The sequence below is a fragment of the Anoplopoma fimbria genome, chromosome 13 (assembly GCF_027596085.1).
Source record: "Anoplopoma fimbria isolate UVic2021 breed Golden Eagle Sablefish chromosome 13, Afim_UVic_2022, whole genome shotgun sequence".
Lineage (NCBI taxonomy): Eukaryota > Metazoa > Chordata > Actinopteri > Perciformes > Anoplopomatidae > Anoplopoma > Anoplopoma fimbria.
In genome coordinates, this window is record NC_072461.1 from 20,713,805 (window position 1) to 20,736,306 (window position 22,502).

At 41.3% G+C, this 22,502-nt stretch overlaps 3 protein-coding genes across 3 annotated transcripts in view; 2 read left to right on the forward strand and 1 right to left on the reverse strand.

Annotated features, from left to right (window-relative positions):
* Positions 1-3,788, forward strand: part of LOC129100992 (ubiquitin-conjugating enzyme E2 G1-like) — a 5,255-nt gene extending 1,467 nt beyond the window's left edge. Inside the window, exons 2-6 of the mRNA XM_054610571.1 lie at positions 852-954; positions 1,064-1,161; positions 1,357-1,535; positions 1,657-1,764; positions 1,860-3,788. Coding sequence (XP_054466546.1) covers positions 852-954; positions 1,064-1,161; positions 1,357-1,535; positions 1,657-1,743 — 467 coding nt within the window. The 3' untranslated portion in view covers positions 1,744-1,764; positions 1,860-3,788. The remainder of the gene's footprint in view (positions 1-851; positions 955-1,063; positions 1,162-1,356; positions 1,536-1,656; positions 1,765-1,859) is intronic.
* A 2,545-nt stretch (positions 3,789-6,333) lies between these two features.
* Positions 6,334-13,442, forward strand: rad9b (RAD9 checkpoint clamp component B). The gene is made up of 11 exons (XM_054611619.1): positions 6,334-6,371; positions 6,602-6,672; positions 6,906-7,043; positions 7,655-7,769; positions 8,042-8,141; positions 8,570-8,676; positions 8,881-8,987; positions 10,067-10,131; positions 10,453-10,575; positions 12,201-12,423; positions 13,246-13,442. Exons 1-11 carry the CDS (start codon positions 6,338-6,340, stop codon positions 13,381-13,383), a joined length of 1,221 nt encoding a protein of 406 aa, XP_054467594.1. The 5' UTR covers positions 6,334-6,337; the 3' UTR covers positions 13,384-13,442.
* A 2,424-nt stretch (positions 13,443-15,866) lies between these two features.
* On the reverse strand, positions 15,867-22,347 carry pptc7a (protein phosphatase targeting COQ7 a). Its single transcript, XM_054611375.1, has 6 exons — positions 21,870-22,347; positions 20,357-20,536; positions 18,727-18,925; positions 16,426-16,549; positions 16,201-16,330; positions 15,867-16,048 (listed from the first exon to the last, which is right to left on the reverse strand). Exons 1-6 carry the CDS (start codon positions 22,069-22,071, stop codon positions 15,990-15,992), a joined length of 894 nt encoding a protein of 297 aa, XP_054467350.1. The 5' UTR covers positions 22,072-22,347; the 3' UTR covers positions 15,867-15,989.
* Positions 22,348-22,502: the final 155 nt, after the last annotated feature.

Genomic DNA, 22,502 nt, shown 5'->3' on the forward strand with positions numbered 1-22,502 from the left:
ATAAAAACTAATGTTCTTATTACTTCACCAAACATTCTGATATGATGCCAAACACTGACGACTGAATATCTCCTATACATATTAAATCAAAGTCATAATGGAAGAATGCCTTAAGCAAATCAATCAATGGCAGTGCTGGGAATAGTTTTGAGGCACCCAGTTTACATGCTTTGTTGTTATAATAAATATTCTAAGGTTTCTGGGTCATAAAATTAAAATAAGGGCTCAAACCAGCACAATTCATGCTTTGCCTTTTGAAAATAATGATGTTAATTAAAGGGGCTAATACAGCACTTACTACTTATTCAGTCTGTTAACGTACTTTGTATCATCAATTTGTCATGAAAGCAAACTCCACATCTCCTGCAGCTGCTTCACGGTGGTTAACAAAAGGGAAAAAAACCCAAACATGCAGCTCGCCTTAGGAGGCTCATCATTGTCAGTGATTTCAACGCAGATTCATTATGGCTGTTCCGCATCGCCATTGTTCTCTAAAGGTGTTAACTGTGTACCATTTCTTGCAGCAGCTATTTTTTTTTTTACCACTGGTGTTGAGGCCTTTTACAAAATCAATTCATATCCCAGTTCTGTTGTGAAAGAAAAAGTCATCTTACCTTGGTTGTTTTTATTGCCATCTGAGTTAAATCACAGCATTTGTGTTGTGAAGGCTGAGTTTTGGTGCCAAAGCTTTGTTCTGATATTCACCAAATCCTGGATTACTGATACAAACTTTGAACTCTCTATAAACAGGCTTTAATAGAATATTGTGTGTGCTCATTTCTATCTATTTTTTCTGTTTCATTGCAGTTCATTGTATTAAAAAAACACCTTATGCCTCTTTTTTTCCCCAGAGCTCAACAAGAACCCCGTAGAGGGCTTTTCAGCTGGTCTGATAGATGATGATGACATATATAAATGGGAAGTTGTGATCATTGGTCCACAAGATACCCTTTTGTAAGTGAGAACATATTTGGATAATCATGTCTTTGGTTGAGAAATCTATAAATTACTATTTTAAATTCATAATTCCTCATTCGTTCTTGCTCTGTTCTTTGTATTGCAGTGAGGGAGGGTTTTTCAAAGCGTACCTAACCTTTCCCTATGATTATCCACTACGGCCTCCAAAGATGAAGTTTATCACTGAAATCTGGCACCCAAATGGTAAACACCTTCAGCAGCTTTTTTTTTTTATGTTTACTTGGTCTTAAATGGAATTTGCTACTTTTATTGAATAATTTTAACGTTTTTTTTGTGATTTAAGCAGAAATGTAATCCAGTCTTTGAGTTTAATTTTACCTGAGGCTGTCATCACATTGTTTTGTTTGCTATTAAACTCGTGCTCCCATTCCTTCACAGTTGCAAAGAACGGAGATGTTTGCATCTCAATTCTGCACGAGCCAGGAGAAGATAAGTTTGGTTATGAAAAGCCAGAGGAGCGCTGGCTTCCCATCCACACGGTAGAGACAATCATGATTAGTGTTATCTCCATGCTGGCAGACCCCAACAGCGACTCACCGGCTAATGTGGACGCGGCGGTGAGTAACACTACTACAGCCCCCCTGACACATAAAAACCTATTTTCATTCTTATTATCATGGCAGTACAAAAAGATTGAGGATGTGTCGCTGAAAAATAAATCTAATGTTGCTCCTACAGAAAGAGTGGAGGGAGGACCCTAACGGTGAATTCAAGAGGAAGGTGGCTCGCTGTGTAAGAAAAAGTCAAGAGATGGCTTTTGATTAGGAGTCAATTGTAAATTCCAGGGTAAGTTAATTGAGTTATTTCAGCTAAGCGCGAGTCATTTGTGAAACCTTGCATTAGCAGTAATAGTAATAATGATGTTCTTTTTTTTTTTCCAGTTAAAGGAAATGCCTTCAGAGGGAAGATTTCAGCAAAAGGCTTTTGCACCCCTTGTTTTGCCAGTCAAAGGAATTGGTTGGCCTCAACCACGTTTCTGTGAACGGTTGTCTATTTCCACAAGATGAGCCAATTTGAGAATCCTACCAGCGAAATTAACCCGTTTCCTTCCCTGGAATTGTATATTTAATTTTATTTATTTTGGAAAAAAAATTAATGATGTAAGATATGTCACTACTGTAAATTAACTTGCTTTTTTTATCTGCTGCTGAACAGTTTCTACTTTATACCAGGTTTCTTATGCAATTTAGTGGTCAAGATTGTGTAAAACAAAACACCCGTTAACCATTAGGTCATCACTTGTCCTCCCTACCGAATACTTGCCACCAGATCAATGTCAGCCCAACAAAACTCTGTCAATAGATGTGATTTATTTTCAACACTGTCGGTGAATCACTGTTGCCTTTTGTTGGCTTCACTTCCTCACAGTCTGCTTGTTGTTTAGAGGGACAGGTTGAGAACTTTTAGAGGGTTTTCATACAGTGTTTATTTTCTGAGAAGCGGCCTCCTGCTAGCATTTTCTTCTCATGCTAGTGTACGTCCAAGAGATATAAAACCATGACTCTCAAACCTGCATGATCCCCTCAAACAGCTCCGTCATGTGTTGTTGCTAGCTGTAGATGTAAATGGAATGGCTTACTCAGTGATTTGAGAGTCGTGGTTTTATAATATATTGACTTGCACAAGCATAGGTAATGGTAACAGAAGGTTTGTGCCAACTTCTCAGGATAAAACTACTCTACTAAATGAGGGTCTCGATTAGCAATCAGTACTGTAAACCTCTAATATTCCTGAGCCTCTCCTTTAACACATGGCCCTCATGGTCAATGACAATATATCTATTAATTATCACGTCGTCTGATGTCTTTTCACAATGCTGTTATAAACCACGGACAACCAAATGCAGTCCATGTGTGTACTGGTCAACTTGCATCTGAGCTTACCTCAATTTAAAAGTGTAATAAATTTAGGCTTTACCGAGTATTACCTTTTTTCTGAGTTCTTAATCTATAAACATTGGGGAGTTTGAGGGGCTTCGTAGTGGAATAAGGCTGCTCGTTCTTACTTTGTTGCAGCACATTTGGCTTTCGATCAGCATGTGTTAAGAATGATGTATAAGTCACAGGATTGTTGAGCAAAGCTCTTTAAATCTATCGACATCTGGAGTTCTGATTGTGTCATACTTAGATAATATTTATCACCTTTTACTTAATCACTGAATTTTGGTTGGAATTCTTGATAAGAGACTTGAAGTTAACTCACCACTTAGTAAAGCATAAATATGTGTTCTGAGGGGGAAAATGAACACAATCCTGCATCTAGGTTTTTATTTTTTAAGGAATATACGCAGTCGTTTTGGGTGGAAGTCTGGAAACCATCGGCTTAATTTGATCACTTTCATCGATGGTGTTGCCGACCGTTAAGCCATGATGACATCTATTCTGAATTATGTTATACATGATTATGGTCCGTGACTGACATTGGAGAAAAAAAAAAATGGCTTACCATCTTTTTGGCGCATGCAATCAGGTTTGAAGGAGCTGGGTATGTTTGGATATGATACCATTCGTTAGTACATTCTGGGTGAATGTGATGTGTACAGTTAGTAGATTTCTGTAGACTTTATGATCACATAACTGCTGTTGACATTACCTTTTTAAGTCAGAATTTTCTAACCTACCATGACCTCCTCTGACCGGTGTTCACTGTATTTGCACAGATTCGGTGCGTTTGAAATGTCATTAAGCAATACGCTCTGAAAAAATGGTGTGTCCAGGTAATCCACCCTAACGCCATTATTTTTTTGTTGTTTTTTTTCCATTTTGTGTCAATGCAATGTATATTGGACATGATGCTCAATAAAGTGTGTAAACAGATTGGCCCTGTAATTTTGTTTGTGTTTTACATTTTAGATGAGAACACACAGGGTTCAAGTTTATGAGGCCTCTGCGCTGTAATTGGAACCCTGAGAATAGTTTCAGATTTCAGGGCTGGCTTCATTTCACACTCGGAGGCTCTGCTGGCTGCAACACATTCTGAGCTGATAAAAGATTCTAGCAACCTCTCTGACAAATCAACCGGAAATATTGGGACTGTAGGTAAAGATGAGAAAGCGTGTTACATTTGATGAGCAGCTGCAAAAAGAAAACCGGTTAAAAAATGGAAGTGGTCACGTCTTAATGAGGTAAGACCACAATGTCAGTTTGAGTCTTTTATGGATGAATGCAGAGGATGCATTTATTCATTTTGGTTTTAATTGAGAGATTCTTGATGTTTTTTTGTTTAGGTCTGCAGAATCTAACCAGAGATGCACAGAAGGTGAGTCATAATAACCCTTTTTAAATGCTAACTTGTCAAGAATAAACCTATTATTTTCATTGTTGAATTAGACAATAAATAATATGAATGCAAACGAGATCTAAGGTAGATGTTTGCTTTCAAGTTGGTGACTAATCTAAACCACTCTGTCTCAGTAATTGTCTGCTTTAGTCATTTCTGGCGGTCGAAGAAGAATTTTTTAATAGATTGGCCCCTTTCATAATATTGTACACATATAACTGCTTTGGTGGTTTATAACAAATCATATTTTAGAAGCCTAGGAAGATTGTAAGTAAAATATTATCTGAAATACTTCTGAAATAAAATAGTAGTATAAAAAGTATGAGAACCTCAAAATTATACAGTATATATGTTGCTATTTGCTATGTTGCTTAATAGTATTTTTTTTTATTGAATTCAAAACACAGAAACAAAAAGCTCATGTGGATACACAACCGAGAAACTTGTTTTTAAAAATATTACATTGTTACTAATTTTGTTTAACACATTTCTGATAAATTATTTTCAGTAAAGAGTGTTATGCGTAATATTTGCTGCTTAAGTAACACCACAGATCTGTAATAAGGTGTGTTTTACTGCATGTTGCCTTTGGAAGGCGTTGAAAGTCTACCTAGTAGGGAATTGAGAGAGATGTACAGAGGAACGCACGTCAATGCTTCTGCAGGCGGGCAGCACATGAAGACAATACTCATTCCCAAATCTATGATGTCTGCACCCTTCTTACAGGTAACCACATGACACCGAAACATACGCTGAAGTATTTTTCCTCAGGTGAAACAAGATGAGTGTCATTCTGCCACATATAATCAGATCAGGCCTTGTTTCTGTCTCAGCATCCATCCCTTACATCTGGACAGAGGCGCTACCTTTGCAGTATAGCAAACGTTTACAGCACAGCGCACATGAGGCAGCAGATGAAGCAGCGCTATCTCAATGTGCTGCACTCATGCATACAACCAGGTGTGTATCTAAATGTCTCTCTAACATAACCCCTTTGAACACAACCGTTCATTTCATGTTGTGTTTTTTGCACTTCCTAGGTCAGAATCCCATCTGCAGGAGGAGATTTGGGATTCACCAGCAGAGAGAAAATAGTACCCTCACAAAGGATGCAGAGAAGGATGCGGCAAGGGCAAAGCCTCAAGGGCAGAGGAAAAGCAGAAGCAGCAGCAAAGCTAATTCTGATGTCATACTTCCAAAAATAGTCAACAGATGACCGTTAATGCACTATTTAGAGTGCATTAATGGCCCTCTAGAGAGTCTTTGTGTTAATCTAGCATCAATACCTGTTGTGTTATTTCCCACATATTTAAATATGCATAAAGCTTCCCTAACCAAGAACTGGGTGCTGTCTCATTTACACAGATCTAAACATATAATAGAACTGTATATTGAGCTATAGTGTCCTATTTACATGTTGTTCTGTTAGTTTAATCTTTATTTGTCGTTTATCACAAAGTGTACTTGTGTTCTTAATCGTGCTATTATCAAAAACACATTCATAAACATTGTATTGGATATCCTGTTGCCCCTGTGTTCCTACTTTATATATGATCTATCTTTTATGTATCAAATATGAAACATTATCACTTCTTACAGAACTTAAGACTTATTTATATCTTATTTAGGGAGCAATTTCAATTATTTAGTGGGGCCAGTTGGAAGATAAGATAATCCTTTATTAGTCCCCAGCGGGGAAATTTGCAGCGGGGAAGCTGAGATTAATATGATTATGGATTTGTTTTATTTTGCACCTGACAATATAACATGATAATTTAAATGACTGTGTTTAGTTTTACTGTGACATTTGTGGAATAAGGCAATAAACAAACCTTATAGTAAATATAAGTATCTTGAGGACTTTTTGGGGGGGTTTTTTAGTGTGAAGAAATGTTAAAAACGTAATTGTTGTTGCGGAAGACCCTCTAAAAGCCAATTTAGCCCTTATATGGTCAATACTCTGTTTGAGCTCAACTAATTAGCTCTTCTGCGCGCGCTGTTTATGCACGGTCTCGCGATGAGCTCTTGAATGACGTAGCGTTAGTTGAACTGGCGGGAAAAGTTGACGTCATCAGCGAATATGAACTGTGTTCTGGAAGGAAGTGGTGTAAAAGGTATAAGTAAAAAAAATATATATTTTAATTTGTTATATCATTTCAAACTAGTAGCCTGTACTTGTAGTTGTTGTAGCTCACATGAGGCCTGTAAAAAAAAATTTAGCCACCATTTCTGGGAGTGAAGCAGTTAAACCCATTTTATTTTTGAAATAAAAGCTAATATTGTTTGTAATGTGTAACTTTATTTTGTTAAGATGACACTCTGGTGAGGTTGTGTTGTGTTGCAGCGTTTGGGAAGGCTGTCCATGCCCTGTCACGGATTGGAGATGAGCTGTGGTTGGATCCCATGGTTAGAGGGGTGAGCAGCACCCAATCAACATGGAGGGGAAACCAGTGTCTTCATGGTTGTTTCATTCCCATTGTAATAAACTACCAGGAGAGTAACAAGACATACTGACCCTCTATTGTTGTTGCTTCATTCTTTTTATTTTACAGGAGGCCTCCATATTGGTCTCACAGCATTGGGGCCTCCTTTCTCCTTTCTCCCTCCAGGCAATGGCAGCATATTCACATTCTCTCTCTATTTTAAAGCTGGCACTGAGATCAGTTAATTCTGCTCATTCTGCGTACGCCTGCTTCCTCTTCTCGCCGCTGTTCTTCCAGCACTACAGCCTGGGATCCGTATCAGAGAGGGGCCGGGAATCAGTCAATTGCAAACTGTTAATGAAGGTAGATCAGTCATGTTGGGGTCAAAGTGACATCAAAGCTCACTGCACAGGACAACATTTCTCATGATATAGGAGAGAGAGAGTAGTGGAAGGCTAAGATGACATAGTAATGTTCTATGGAGGACGAAAAATGACATAAGTATAAATAAATAAATGCATAAATAATTGTATAAATAAATACAGAAATAAATACAGAAATGAATAGATAAATGAATAAATGTAAGTGAAAAGAAATGTAGAAATAAATGTAGGATATGTATTTATTTATGTCCTGTTTGATTATTAACTTTTATCTATAGATTAATGTATTCATTTCTATATTTATTTCAGCATTTACTTATTTATTTATACTTTTATTTATTTATTTCAGTATTTATTTAAGCATTTATTTATAACTGTATTTATTTCAGCATTTAATTATTATTTTACTTCTGTATTCAAACATTTATTTAAGCATTTATTTATTTATTCCTGTATTTATTCATACAATTATTTATGCATTTATTTATTTATACTTATGTCATTTTTCGTCCTCCATAATGTTCTCCCTTTAAGACTCTGTAATTACATTTTTTGTTGTTGTCTAAAACATGTATTTTTTTCGTTTTTAAGTCAATCCTACCTCTTTTCCGGTGTTTGACTTCGATTGAGCGTAATGTGGAGCGATGTCAGATAACAATCAGCATTCCCAATGACCGAGTGATGATCCAGTTTTTCTGCAGGCACGGTAGTAAACATTGCATTTTGTATTATAAACTTACTGCAGGCAAAGGAAAGATTTAGGAATTGTAGAGACCTGTCATATATAATTTTAAATACATTACCTTTTAATCCATTTTAATAGACCACTAAAAAACACTTTTTTTCTTTACATGGCCAGTTTTCTTTTACCATGTTCAAAATGACTTTAATCAACGCTGTGCTGCAGACTCTGCGTTACATATTATCAACACTTGGTGGCAGTGTTCTCCAAATATCTTCTTTCTGCTTTTGCGACAGGCATCACTAAGACCCACAACCTATGTTTCCAGGAGAGTGAAGCTCTGCAGGCAGTGTTTGCCTCACACCTCTGTCCCAATGTGCTGAAAGCTCCTGCCAGGTTAGCAGCTCATTATTCTGTTATCAAGTCAGAACCTCAACTTTCTGTTACATACAACAAATAAAACTTCACGTGTTTTATAAATGGTATGCACACAAAATCTTAGATATCTCAACGCATAGAAATCCATTTTTATACTTTTCTTTTCATGGCAAGTGGATTTACTGTAAAATGAATGATGTAATACGGTAGCTGCAAGCTAGATCCAGCAGTCCATTCTATTTTATTGGAAAGAAAATGGATGTTAACAATATTTTGTAGTCTCAGCTGGCTGTGGCCAAACACACAAGCAGCATCAGTTCATTGCTGCTCAGTTTAGTCAACCCAAAGTATAACCCTTCAGTAGCACAGTGTTGACGTTAGGCTGCTCAGTGCTTAGGTTGATTCTGTGTGGGTTGGCATTTGTTTTTTTTGCTCTACCTCTGCAGGCTTCTTGGTGATATGGTGACGCATTTCCCAGTGTCCCAGGAGGAAATCACTCTGTCCATGACTCCTCTGAGAGTCAGTCTGAGAAATTACTATGAGGGAGGAAACGGTGAGCTCACTGTGATCTGGCCCAGCACCCACGATTAATACTGTGTGTGACAGATAACACAAGAGTTAAAAAGTCTCTTTGAGATTGACATTTGACAACTTAACCTGCTAATGGAAATGCTGCAAATGAAATTCTTCAACAAACTTTGAAAAAATGACAAATGTTATTCAGATACTGTTTGACCTGGATGTGCGTCCGTCACAGATCACATGAAGAACATGTTCACTGAGATGTCCTTACACCCAGACGAGTTTGACTACTTTCAGATCGGAGTGGAGTCGGATATAACTTTCTGTTTGAAGGAGTTGAGGGTAACAGGGTTTATTTTTGGAGGCTCCTTTTATCCTGTCACATGAGAATATTAAGTGTATCTTTGTGTGTGTGTGTGTGTGTGTGTGTGTGTGTGTGTGTGTGTGTGTGTGTGTGTGTGTGTGTGTGTGTGTGTGTGTGTGTGTGTGTGACTCCAGGAGTATTTCATGTCCTGGAGGTCATGTTTCTGGTCCTGTAATTTGGATGAATCAAGTATCCTAAAATGCCTCTGTACCTGCCTCTCTGGTTCGTTTCCATGGGAACTTTCCCCTCAGTGCTGTATCTCATCTTTATATCAAAAATAATGTGAACGAAGTGATGCATATTATACAGCTACAAAGAGAAAATTATTTATTTATTTTATTTATTTAAAGTTATGAGTTGTCGAAAATACAGGCTACACATCGCTTGATTTATTATGAAATGTGTTACTTTTTAGGGAGAAATGTGTTTGTATTTTAATGGCTGGCTCAACTTATGTCGATCTTCAACAGTTTATATTTTGAGTAACAATAAAACGGATCGTAGAGAACTATAATGAAATTTCCAGAATAGTGTGCTCAGTAATCCAAAGTGATTCGTTACAGCGTCTGAATAAACACACCCAAATTTAAATTGCTTTCTTCTGTAATGGTTTAAAAAAAAAACCAAAGCAAATAGACTTGGTTGGATAAACAGTCCTTGTGTTAGTCCTGGTAATACGACTTGACCTGAATTAACCCCCATAGGTCTTGTCCCTAAAGTCTTGGAATGTTTCTCAGACACCCCGCTGTGAGGCTCCTCATTAGCCAGCCTAGGCTCCTTGTTCCTGTCCGTGTTGGAAAATCGGGTTTGGATGGATTAGAGGCCGGGCTCTCAAGTTTTATTTGTCCTCAGTTTACTGGAGCATTGATAGTTTTCTTTATCCTGATCATTGTAAACATGCCATATCGCTATTTCTCAAAATGATTCGATAACAGTCACGACAATGCACACAATCACATCTCATTTTTGTTTTTTTCTTCTTCTTCTTCTTCTTCTTCTTCTTCTTCTTCTTCTTCTTCTTCTTCTTCTTCTTCTTCTTCTTCTTCTTCTTCTTCAGGGTTTACTCTCCTTTGCAGAGTCACATTCCCTTCCAGTGTCCGTCTACTTCGGTGCTGCAGGAAAGTAAGTCTGTTTGCCATCGTGATTAGTGAGAGTGGCATGCATTCATATCTCAAGTTTCAAGGACTAACGTCAGTCTGCGTGGTGCTCTACCTCAGACGCTCCATACTGAGTGTGTCATTAACACCAGATACTCTCAAAATGCAGTCAACTATTTTGTCCGTGGCTTGTGTTAGCCATTTTACCAAGTGACCAGTTATGGTGAATTTTATTTTTTCCTATTAAAGAAGTGAATTACACTGGTGATTTCAAAGCAGAGATGATGTAGTTTGGATTTCTGTCACTGTTAGATATCTGTCAGTGTGTCATTGATGTTGTTCGCAGGCCTGTGTGCTTCTCTGTGGAGGACATGGTCCTGGAGGCCACTGTGGTGCTGGCTACCCTGATCGACTCTGAAAGCAGGGGCCCCAGTCAGCCTACGGAGACGCTGGCCCCTGATACAAACAGGTAACGAACACTTTGCTGCCAATCCTGCCTGCAATACTTGGCATCAGCACAGATGCAAGAATTAAGATACATTTTCTTGTGAATGTAACAACTGAAGTCTTCGTAGGCCCAGCCTCTCTGATCTACTGTGACGGCGTATTCGAGGAATATGATTAAATGTTCCCACAGGGCTCTACCTGAGCTTCTCTGTCAAGGCATTTGGCCCTCATTGGCTGTTTTTAGCTTCCTAAGAGGGCATCGTATTACAGCAGACAGCCTTGTGTCTGTAATGGAGATAAATAGGGCAAGTGGAGGCCATGGGGTTAAGGTTAGAAGCCTGTCAGTGAGACAGTCAGTAATCCTCTCGTCTCCACTGTGCTAGACTGCGTGGCTATTCTGCCTGTGTCACTTTCCTGCTCTGCTAACTCTCTCTGTTGTACCACGCTTTGGGCTCTGGGTGGATCCTGTCTGTCTCTTTAACATCTGGGTCATGAGTTGCTTGTGTGCACTGCTGGGAGTCTGCAGAGACACCGCTAACCTAATGAGCAGGCAGCTCTGCAGTGCTCAGGAATTCAACGACAACCTACACTCCTTACCCTTTTATTTTTTGTTTTGCCATGAATCACTCAAGTTACATTTTTTTATTTTTTATTAGCATATTCAAGGGCATGCTCGTAACAAAGCTTGCTTGCCTGCTGCCTCGGGCCTTTTGAAGTACAACTAAAGAGCCTGAGGATGTGTGGAGACTTTTTAAAAACCAACTTTCTCTCTCCTTCCTGCAGTGCTCGTCTTTATACTTCTGGTCTGGTTGCTTGTCTGAGGTTGGTTACGTGAACTGTGGTTACATGCAAAAGGTTGTTTTGTTACTGGGCTTAAAGCCACGTTCAGTATCAGCAGATAAAGAGCTACACAACCTGTTCACGAATGTTTTTGTAAAGGGGAATACACACAATGTTCTCCACCATTTGAACTCCTTAAATTGTTACTAATGGCAGGATTATAATCCTTGTTATTCTATTTGACTTATTAAGTGTCAAAGAAAAACTAAATATCATGGTTATTGAATTTGTTGTTTAAACACCACCTCCACCACCAAGTGAGTACTATTTTAATATTAATATCGTTTTAAATACACTTAGTTTTTATCTGTAGTGTTGTAAAACAAACACCATTTTATTATTGTAGGCAACACACAAGGTCAGAACGTTTAGTATGGTCAATATATTTAAATGTGTTTGTTATTTCAGTTGTCCTAAATGTTTTTCCCGCCTTATGGTTGTAGTGTGAAATTTCCTCTCCAGGCTTTGTGTACCTCTTCTCTTTTCTCTGCCATTTCATGGTGGAAACACTATCTCCACCTCCTCCATCAGACAGTAGAAACCAACACCTCTCCTCACCAGGCTCGCTGGTAATCCACATACTCAGGAGTCAGATTTCCCCGAGACATACTGTGACCTCATTGTGTTTCAGCACAGAGACAGAATTGTTACTTTGCTGCTGTATAACATGGCACTGTACACCTCAATAACAACGGAGTCACAACTGTTTTCGCCGGCATAAGAACTGATTATTAGGTCGGGATGAAAAAAAGAGGCTTGCCACAGAGATCAGTGTGTTGTGTGTGTGTGTGTGTGTGTTTTTCTCAGGTGTGCGGATGTTGCCGTTCTACCTGTGGGTTCATGTGAGGCAGACATCAATAAGCCTGAGGATATTCCTGCTGTGATGGAGCTGATAGCATCGAGCCAGGGCAGCCCCATAATCAACCCACCCGCTCTGATGCTGCTTCTGCCTCAGATTGAAGAGCCACACGGGCCGGGTGTAGCTGACGAGGCCTGCGTCAGTGCCACCACCACGCCTGCTTCCTCCATGGTAACAAGAACTTATTGTTGGTTTTACATTTTTGTTTTTACTGGGAACTGGACTCCTATTGTTGTCTGGGGCTGGCAGGATTTACAGTTTTAACAGGATGGGTGGCATTGTGAAGTGACAAAGTCAAAATCCAAACTGTTTTCTCCCTGGCTGGCACCTGGTGCTGCTCCTCTGTACTGAATGTTTTGGTCTGGGAATCTTTTTGCCCCCTTAAGAGGTTGATCTCATCCTGTCAAACCAGTTTCCAAAGATTTGAAGCAGCACTCATTTAGTTTTTATTGCATTCAGAGCATTAACATTAACTTTACTTTTTTTTCCCTTCTGAAGCACTGAAATATTGTTTTCAAAAGAGTCTACATCAAGGATGGGTACTCGGACTCAAGTTGCACTTAAGTCGCACAACAAGCACTGAGACTTGACTTGGATTTAAAAAACATTATGAGTTACAGTAGAATATGAGATGTCATTATCTGGAGACCCTGTGTTATTGAAAGATAGATTACTGTTATTGTAGGCCTACTAATGTCAGCAATATCTTCCTGTTACCCTGAGTATTGTTAGTCTTTAGGGGCAAAATACTTTAAACGAAAGATTTAATTGTGTGTTTTTTCATATTTTTCATTGCAATAGCCTGTATACAGTGATCATATACCAAACAACTAATCAAGGCTGATACTGTCTGCTAATAGATAAAGCAGTGATGATGATACTGTAGCCTTCATTGAATTCCGTGGTTATAGCTCAGACTTGACTTGGACTAAAAGATAAAAGGCTTGTGCGTATCTCTACTGAACAGCAACAAATGTCTCTATTTCCTTTCAGGTCTGCTCCCTCCTGTTCAGGGCCGTATCGTCTGAGCAGGACAAGGACGGCCGTGCTGCCAGACTGCCTGTTCTAGCATGTTACAGTGACGAAGAGGAAACTATGGAAGAAAGCAACAGAAGAAGCCCTACGCTCTGATAACAGAGCTGTTACACAAGACTACGTTTCTCAAGTTTTTGTGATACCTGTTAAAGTTAGGCCACAACATTCCACTGTAGGCAGAATGAAAGGATCTAAATTATTTGTATTTTAGGTACTATGAATTTAAGAGTTTACAGCTCAAAAAGTTGCTTTACTTGTTTGAATTGTTTTTCCAAAGTGTTTCTTTCCCAACTGTGTTTAGTTGGAAATCCAAGAGAATGTTTTTATAATTATTTATTCAAACAATACATAAAATAATTTATTTTGGCAGATTCAGTGTGTGGAAAATGTTTGTCCTAGCATGTACGGGTAAAAAGACTATTTGGTCTGGTCTGTACTTTAGCTTAAAGATGCCACACCTCTTTGCTGATAGTACCTGGTAGTATGCCTAACATCTGAGGAATGAGGGAGTTCTCACACTCACACAAATTGTACAAGGTGTCCTGAGTTCAGCGAAGTAAACACACTGGATGCAGAGCTACTATGATGTTTAGATGGGAAAATACAAGCCTGGAGGCATCCAGCATGGAAGGAAACGCCTCGGCAGTGTTTTGTTTAATACTAAAGAGTGCCAGATAAGAGTCCTGTTCTAAAACTAACAACACAGCCATCAAATACAACAGGATAATAAATACTATACTCTTTATTTAAATATTGTACAGATTTGAAAATGTTTTTTTTTTTCTTTTTCTTTTTTAAAACAGAGCTTAGATCTTCATTGATCTGTACACACAAAATATATACAGACACCTGCTCTGGTTGTAACAAAGGGGTTTGGAAGAGAAATGAAAGATGACGGAAAAGTGTCCTGGCATGTAGGAGTCAGGAAGTACCATCCGACTGGGACATTTCCTTTGTTATATTGTTAAGGCTGCTTGGATTGTCCTCAGTGCTATAACAATTAAAACTCCCATTTTGACCACTAAAAGCCCCGTTTCAAAATGGCACCTGACACTGCAGTCAGTCCTTTGAGTGGAAACTGGTCAGATTAAGAAGGGAAACAGTCCATTAGATTAGTGCAGATTGTAAACGGTGATCTGAAGATCCACAGGGAGGATTTTCGAACCATGCGATGGCTTTATCACTATTGACTGAGTGCAGAGGAGCAGATTTCAGGAGGAAAAAAAAGGTTAAAACATACTGTAGGTGGAAAGTTCTTAAGGTTAAGACAGCAGGGCATGATGGGAAAGCCGTTTTGACTCTTATGGCTACGTAACGGTTTCAGGATTTGCGCTCAACACCTGGCACATAGGCTGGGGTTTTAAGGAATTATGGATGATTGCCAGTATCAACGACACCTGATACAAGGCACATCATTAGAACATGAACAAAATAGAAGTTTTTTTTTAAACTGTGGGTTAACATTGTAGTGCAAATCTGCAGTGATGTAATGGAAACATAATGACCATTTTTCACATGAAACCTGCAGTGACCTGAATGTGCCATCGGAGCTCTACGGAGAGAGAGAGAGAGAGAGAGAGAGAGAGAGAGAGAGAAACTGATTGTTCCAAAGAATTCAACGACCCCACTGAACAAAGAAGTTACAAAAATACATTTGGTCACCCACTTCCATCCATTTCAGATATGCTTATTAAGCTTTGTGCGTTTAAGGCTGCACATCCGTTTCAGACCCAAGTATTAACATCATGTCAATGGACGTACAAGCACGAGAGCATTCATCACACGTATTCACAGACACATCACATGTAATCGCAATCAAGACTTCAGCAGCAGCAGCTGTGAGATTAAAGGGAGAGCATCAGTTTGACACATTTTATATCTGGCGAGGCCACTATGAAATCCTTCTAACAGCCATGAAGTCAAATGTGTGCAAGACTTGAATTGGTATGGAAAAGGCAGCTGCTGCTCTTCTTCATGAAATCTTGTTGGCCCACCCCGCCAGGAAACTAACCACAGACGTATAAATGTCACATACACTCTTTTTTTTTTGGCTAATATTTATCTAAACATCCCAGAACAGCACACCGGTCATTTCCTACTACCAAACACAATGCTCCCTGCACCCACACACAACATTTGCTTGCACGAGGCAGCCCATTTATTGAGCCCTAACGCTGCCATCTCCTGTGCAGCTCCCTTCTCGACACTACTGGTGGACTCCATCTTTCCCCTCCCGGCTGCCCAGCATGGGGTCGCTTTAACAGTCTAACACCTCCCGTCTCAGCCTCCTCCTTTCCGAGCCCAAAACCCACCCATCAGAGAGAGATGACTTATCCCTCGTCCGACAGGATCCTCATCTCCACCGTGCCCAATGACTGGCTTATCCCTGGCAATGTGATTATCCAGTGAGCACTGCAAAGATGTCAACACCGCAGCCTGGCCAAGAGGACGAGTCAGCCCTCTATTCCCCTTTATTCTGCCACTCTCTGGTGTACACAATCACAGAGAAGTGGGCATGTAGGCAGGTTTTTTTTTTGGGAGGGGGTGGGGAGAAGAGGGGGGGGGGGGGATGAGGGAGAGTAGAGTCAGCGGATGCGGGGGGAAGCATCTGACATCAGTCCTTCATCCTGGCCAGCAGGAATCAAAGCAGTCCATCGCCTGCAGAGGCAGATATCCCCCTGATGCACAGCTCCACACCATCTCTAGTCGGTGTATTCTGCCACTATTGACAGCAGCACCGTGATGTCATCGGGCTTTCCTCCTGGACAGAAAAAGAACAGTATCCTGTTAGGATGGTGCTAAGGGGTAATATTGTTTTTAACATTAAAACCCTAGAATATATTCACGTCACGCGCCATCGTCCTACTATTTAATACAACCTCAGATATCCGGCTGGTAGAACGAGACACCCACCTCTCACATTCAGTCCGTTGTCACAGGCAAACTGTGCAAAAGGCGACATGTAGTTGGGGTCGTACGCCAGCTCGTGTGCCTGCTCTGCGATGCTCCGGGCCGTCTGCTGGATGCTCTCGTAGTTTGAGTTCTATGAAGCAAAAAAACAAAAAAACAAAGCAGGCATGAGGTTTGTATTCATGGCATACGTCTGATTCCACTTGTTTGGGCCTCAGCGTGACTCACCTTGAGTTTCTTCAGCTCGTGCAGGATCATGTAGTCCGGCATGTTGTCGAAGAGCCCGTCGGTGGCGGTGAGGATGATGTCGCCCAGCTGGACGTCGAAGGAAGAGCTGTCTGCTGCGTCGGGGCTGCAAACGCGGACACAGATCAGTCAGGAAGAGAACACACACACACACACACACACACACACACACACACACACACACACACACACACACACACACACACACACACACACACACACACACACACACACACACACACACACACACACACACACACACACACACACACACACACACACACACACACACACACACACACACACACACACACACTCACACACACACACACACTGCAATGATTCTCGGTCACTTAAGAGATACAGGGTTTGAAATGTGTTTTGTCTCACAGTGAAAACCAAAAATACAAAACTTAACACTACATTGCATCAGCAAGGTTGTGACCGCATTCATTTATCCGGTTTAAGCTTCTTTTACACCCCCGTCCGGGAAATCTGTCCCGTCTGACCTGGTAGCTTTATATTAATCTCTACTCGAGGAATACTCACTGATTGCAGCGCATTACTCTACCCGGTTGGAAAATCTACCAATAAAGCCATAAAAGCCAGAATCCCCCTGGCTACTGCTAATTCACCTAGGTTACAGAAGCAACATCACATGTGCAGGATGAGGATACATTCAAGGAATAGGCAGGACCCAGTCTGCCTGGACTGCCAGTGTCAAGTTCACTTCTTGGAAGGTGCCCGTTCCCTGTTCCCCCCCCTCAATGCGATTCATTACAAACTCTGGGCTGCATCATGACACACTGAGCCAAAGTCCTCAGGGACAGCATGTCCTGTCCTGTGACTTCGATGTCGCTGGAATTGCAGTTCACATGGGGGAAAAAAAACGACATTAAAATGTCATTTTTTAATTACCCCCTGCAGCCAGGTCGTGGAAAGATGGACAATATTAAATAAGCATCATGGGCACCCGCAGTTAGATATGGAAGAATGAGAAACTTGTATTGGGTGAGCGGCTGTCATTGAAATGAATTGGGCTTCCATGTTTGGATTCATCATCCATTGTTTGACACATCCATGAGCCAGAGCCACTTCTCAAATGCCACCAAGGACAAACACATTGGATAAGTATACAGCTCATGATCTGATCATCAATTACAATTCTGAAGATGATCCTCAGGCAAAATTAGAGGGTCAAGTATCCAGCATAAAATAAAAATACATATTCGGCTGCATGTTAAAACATCTCTTTGAGAAGTACATGATGCTACTGTCTCCTTCAACAGCGTCAACATGCTCCAAATCTTTTATCATTTAATTGACCTTTTTCACTTGTATTTTGCTTTTGAAGAAATATTCTTAGTGCTCTTCAGTTTTGACCCTTGCACTCTTTTTTCCCCCCATTGGTTGCCATGTTAACGATCGAGGATTTGAAGCTTAATCTGCTGTTGCACTCTGTATAAATCCATCTGAGTAAATCCTTCAACTAAATGACTAAAATGCACAAATTTAAAAAAAAAAAGGTAGTGTCATTTCAAGAACCACATTAAATGCACAAAAAACTGAAAGTGATGAGACAGAATTAAGGTTCCCAAAAAAAAGAAGTAAAATAAACCACTAATTAACATGCATTCCAGGTTCATTTTCCTTCCGTTGCTTCAGAAATTCTTTTAAGAGGCTCACAATAATCTGCTTCAGCTCAAGACAGAATGAGTGAAAAGGTGGCTGAGCCTGCTGGTGCAGGATTGGCTGGGGACTCTCCGGTTTGTCCATGAGCCCACACAGACTTTGACCCGGGTAAGAGGGGAAACTTGGCAAACATCCAGCAGTTTCCCTGCACTCTGCCGACCTCCGCTGTGCTGCCGCTTGGCACGCGGCGGCGGCGACGAGACGCGGCAGCACGTGGCCCCTCACACACCGTCACACTGCAGCTCAACGCCGTACAGTCACTGAGCTCACAGCACACAGCTGCATGTGAGGGACGCAAACGCCACAAAATGTTCTGCGGTGCTTTTTTGTTTTGTTTTGTTTAAGCAGAGAGCCTTTGTCGTGTCTGCATGTGATCTGTATTGTTATCGGGTTCTATGGGGATGAATAGAGCACATGTGTCCTCTCCTCCGTCAGCTGCTCCATTACCTATCGAGAACAAACACACCTGTATGCGTCCACAAACACACCTGTATGTGTCCACAAACACACCTATATGTGTCCACAAACACACCAAGGCAGGTTGTTTGTGGGGCAGCAGGTTTACGAGGCTCCGCCCGCTGAGCGTCTCACCTGTCACTGAGGACGGCTCCTTCGGCTCCCGGCGGGGCGATGGACAGCTGGAAGGGCGTGTTGAAGTAGTGCTGCTGCTCGTCCGAGCGGTGGACCACCTCTCCTCCGCGGACCACCAGGAAGCCCGAGTCTCCCAAGTTGGCCGTGTGTAGCCGGTGACTCTGCCGGTCCAAAACAACAATGCAGGCCGTGCTGCTGCCTGCAGAGAGAGAGAGACACACACACACACACACACACACAGACACACACATTTTCAAATTAAATGCAAATGTTAAGCAAAGATTTGAATTATCCTAAAAATAAAATGGTCAATTTAATATACCACAGAACATTCATAACAAAACCAAAAAGTATTGCATTCATATTTGGAAGTTGTTGGAAAAGTGTTAGGTTTTCTGTTTTTATATAAATAACTAAATGAACAAAGCCTGGATGAAAACAAAGCTACACCCGGCATAAAAAAAACTCTTCCTCCCGACTTTCTGCAGCTACATAGCTCAGAAGATTCCTCTCTGTTTACGGAAAGATACCCAGTGTGTTTGGGAGACTGATTAATGAGGTTAGCCTGAATAAACACAAACCTAATGTAACACGATCGGCGTGTTGGTTTTACGAATTTTTGGAGGGGAAACGTGAGCTGGTGGAGCAGGCGGACAGCGTACAGCGGACAGCCACACCCTGCTGGTGATTCATCCGGCACACCAAAATATGCTCTCTGGGACCAACCTTCAAAACCCCCTCACGCTCTGTGACTCACTCCCTTTCTGCTCTGGTTTCTCTCCAGCAGTACAATTACTCACAGACACACACTCACAGACACACACTCACAGACACACACACACACACACACACACAGACACACACAGACACACACACACACACAGCCGGCCTTAGGAACATTCCCTCTACAATACAGTGTTGTTGTTTCCCCGGCTGCACATGTGATAAAAAAAAAAAAAAAAAAAAAAAAAAAAGGGTGGAAAAGTACTGACACTCGCAGAGACAAGACATCTGCTCCTAAAACATTTATTCACGGATGCTTCACGTTTGTGCATGCTTGGTTGTCGGGAAGCGGTGCAAAGGAGGACACGGACTGTGGACGTGAACGGCGCGCGGCAGGTCGGGACTTGGGACATTCCCAGACTCCTTAATGGGATCTGGCTGCTCTGACTCATGATGAAAAAATCTCCATCCAGCCACCGCTAAAATGAACGGAAACAAACAACCTAAACCCTTAAACAGTGTACTCGTATCCAAACCACACGGGAAAATGTCCCCTTTCATTGGCATGCACGGTTTGCCTTTACGCTGAACCCTGCTGCCTCGTTCAGCCCTTCAATACTAAGGGTTAAGAGAAGAAGAAGAAGACATCTTGTACTCATCGAACTAGAGATGATAACCACATCAACTGTACTAGAATGACTATGATAAGAAAAATATCCTGACTTCCTGCTATCACAGACGGCGTACAAGGCCTGAGTTTTTCCAAAACACTGATTATGAACAGGAACACTCAGTCACCTAAACACAAAGGTATTCTTTGACGCATTAGTGTGGTCTCTACTTAAAAGGGTGATGGAGGACACATCTCTCCATTATCGCTGATATCCAGCGGCGTCACTGCACTCACCCAGCAGTGGCACTTTGTTCTGCAGCAGCTCGTAGTAGCTGGTCGTGAGGACTCCCACTGGGTTGCTGGGGACAAAGCGTCCTTCCTTCACCAGCCTCTCGCACGTCTTCATCAGCGTCCCCGAAAACTGCGATGGGTCTACCCCGTAGTCCCACCAGCCACCTACTCCATCAGCTACACCTAGAAAACAAACAGACGCTTTGTTATGAATGGTTGAAATGACTAATATTTCACCTTATTAGTTCAATAACTCACACTTCCATCACTTATACATGTATTGTGTATTGTGCATTATGTTGCTTTTTAACCCCCACAAGGGAGCTATTTTTCAGAATGAAAAGAAGCTCAGAAAAACCATAATAATCCTTGACATCGCTTGGCTTGTTCCATAAGTGAGGATCCTGTGAGAAGCAAGAACAATGCCATGCAGATGCACCATAAAGAAAGACAATGGGCACTTTCACCAAGATGCAACAAGGACAAAAAAGACACCGTGTTCAAGAAATCAAGGACATGTGACATAATGTACAAACAGCCTCCATCAGTCAGAAATTCATCTTTGAATGGTCACTGTTCCAGTAATTCCTAATCATGTTAAGCAAGGCTATCTGATCCTCTACAGCAGTTATTTCAAATATTTAAACATAGATGGATGTTGCTCATACACTGAATTTTAGACCCACTGATGGTATATTTTGGCTCCCAAAACATAAAACCTGCCTCAATTACAAACCTCTCAATTGCGAACCTTCATTTATCTTTCTCTAGAAACATGAACTGCTTTGTAAGTTAATAAGAGCCCATATTCCCAGAGGACCATTCGGTAAGGTCAAAGATTTTTCCTAGAAAGGAAACTTCAGTCTTGCTTCTCTCAGGACTGACCATACAAGGATGTCCCTCTGCGCCTCCTCCTCCTGTGCCAGCACAGAGATACAGCCCCGCTCAAAGCAGAGACACAACTTTGAAACTAATCAAACCGTCCAAAAATAAAAACCTGACATGGTGAAAAGATGTCCTGCTTGTTTTTTAAGTGTACTTATGTGTCTTTTTTTGTTTGTTTTTGACACAGCACAGAGATATTCAGCAGAGTTAAATAACAGGTTGTTTATATAGGATCCAAGGGCTTTGTGCCCCAGAGCCATTTTAATCAACCCTAGAGGAACAGGATTTTATAAGCCTCTTTTGTTTTTTGTTTATCTAAAACACTGATGGTGTTTAGACTCTATTCTCCACACAATATAAACCCAGTGGAGGTCGAAGTAGAATGAATAACATGCATCAGTGTGGTGCAGGTAATGAAAGTGACAGGATGTTAGCAGCAGATAATCCCTTGTTTGTGTAACTGTAGAATATTGTTATTGGTCGCACACATGTAATCCAACCTTTGCAGCCTTGTTCTAAAGCAGTTGACCTCTGACCTCCCAAACACGTCACATCCAGTGTCATACTGTGTGCAATGTGGTGTTTTCTTTTAAAAAATTTTTTTAAATGCAAAACAAAAGCAGAAGCTCACCCAAAACATCTGCGGATCTGTGCCGGGCGATGAAGCACGCGTCGTCCCCGTAGCACATGCCTTTCTTCAGGATGCCTTTGCAGAAGTCCTTGCCGAAGCCGCAGCTCGCCGTCACCAGGCTGTAGTCGCGGCCGTCCGTCTGAGAGAGTCCTCCGAGGACGGCTCTGGCTACCAGTCTCCCGTACGACAGCACGGACAACATCCCCCACACACCGGCTCCCAACCCCGGCCCCGGAGCTGGCAGCAGCCCCCCCTGTGTGTGTGGACTTGCAAACGATGCTTTGTCAACAACAACAACAACAACAACACACACACTCACACACTCACACACTTTGTTTCCAAATTCACAGAAAACAGACGCCTCTTCTGCTCCGAAAGACCCGCAAGTGCTGGCTCTCCGCGGCCATGGTGCGTGTGCGTGTGTGTGTGAGCCGTGCGGTGGAGACGCTACATAACACGGCGTGGAGCGACGCGCAGCTCCGCTCCGCACGGGTCTTGTGACCGCTCTGACGTCACAGGTCGTTACGCAATGTGCGTTTTCCTAATAAGGGAATAACACTTTCAGACAGCTTCTATGTCATTTACAAGTTATGCAATTATGTTTTGGGAATAGATATATAATCTATTAAAATA

What these genes read in the sequence shown, in the direction of transcription:
- rad9b (XM_054611619.1), top strand. Translation starts at nt 6,338, where the DNA reads ATGAACTGTGTTCTGGAAGGAAGTGGTGTAAAAG. An exon ending in GTGCTGAAAGCTCCTGCCAG is followed by an intron (nt 8,142 to 8,569) that starts GTTAGCAGCTCA and finishes CTACCTCTGCAG; the next exon opens with GCTTCTTGGTGATATGGTGA. An exon ending in TACTTCGGTGCTGCAGGAAA is followed by an intron (nt 10,132 to 10,452) that starts GTAAGTCTGTTT and finishes TGTTGTTCGCAG; the next exon opens with GCCTGTGTGCTTCTCTGTGG.
- pptc7a (XM_054611375.1), bottom strand. Translation starts at nt 22,071, where the DNA reads ATGTTGTCCGTGCTGTCGTACGGGAGACTGGTAGCCAGAGCCGTCCTC. An exon ending in GGAGCCGTCCTCAGTGACAG is followed by an intron (nt 16,550 to 18,726) that starts GTGAGACGCTCA and finishes CCGCGTTTGCAG; the next exon opens with CCCCGACGCAGCAGACAGCT. An exon ending in CAACGGACTGAATGTGAGAG is followed by an intron (nt 16,049 to 16,200) that starts GTGGGTGTCTCG and finishes TTTTCTGTCCAG; the next exon opens with GAGGAAAGCCCGATGACATC.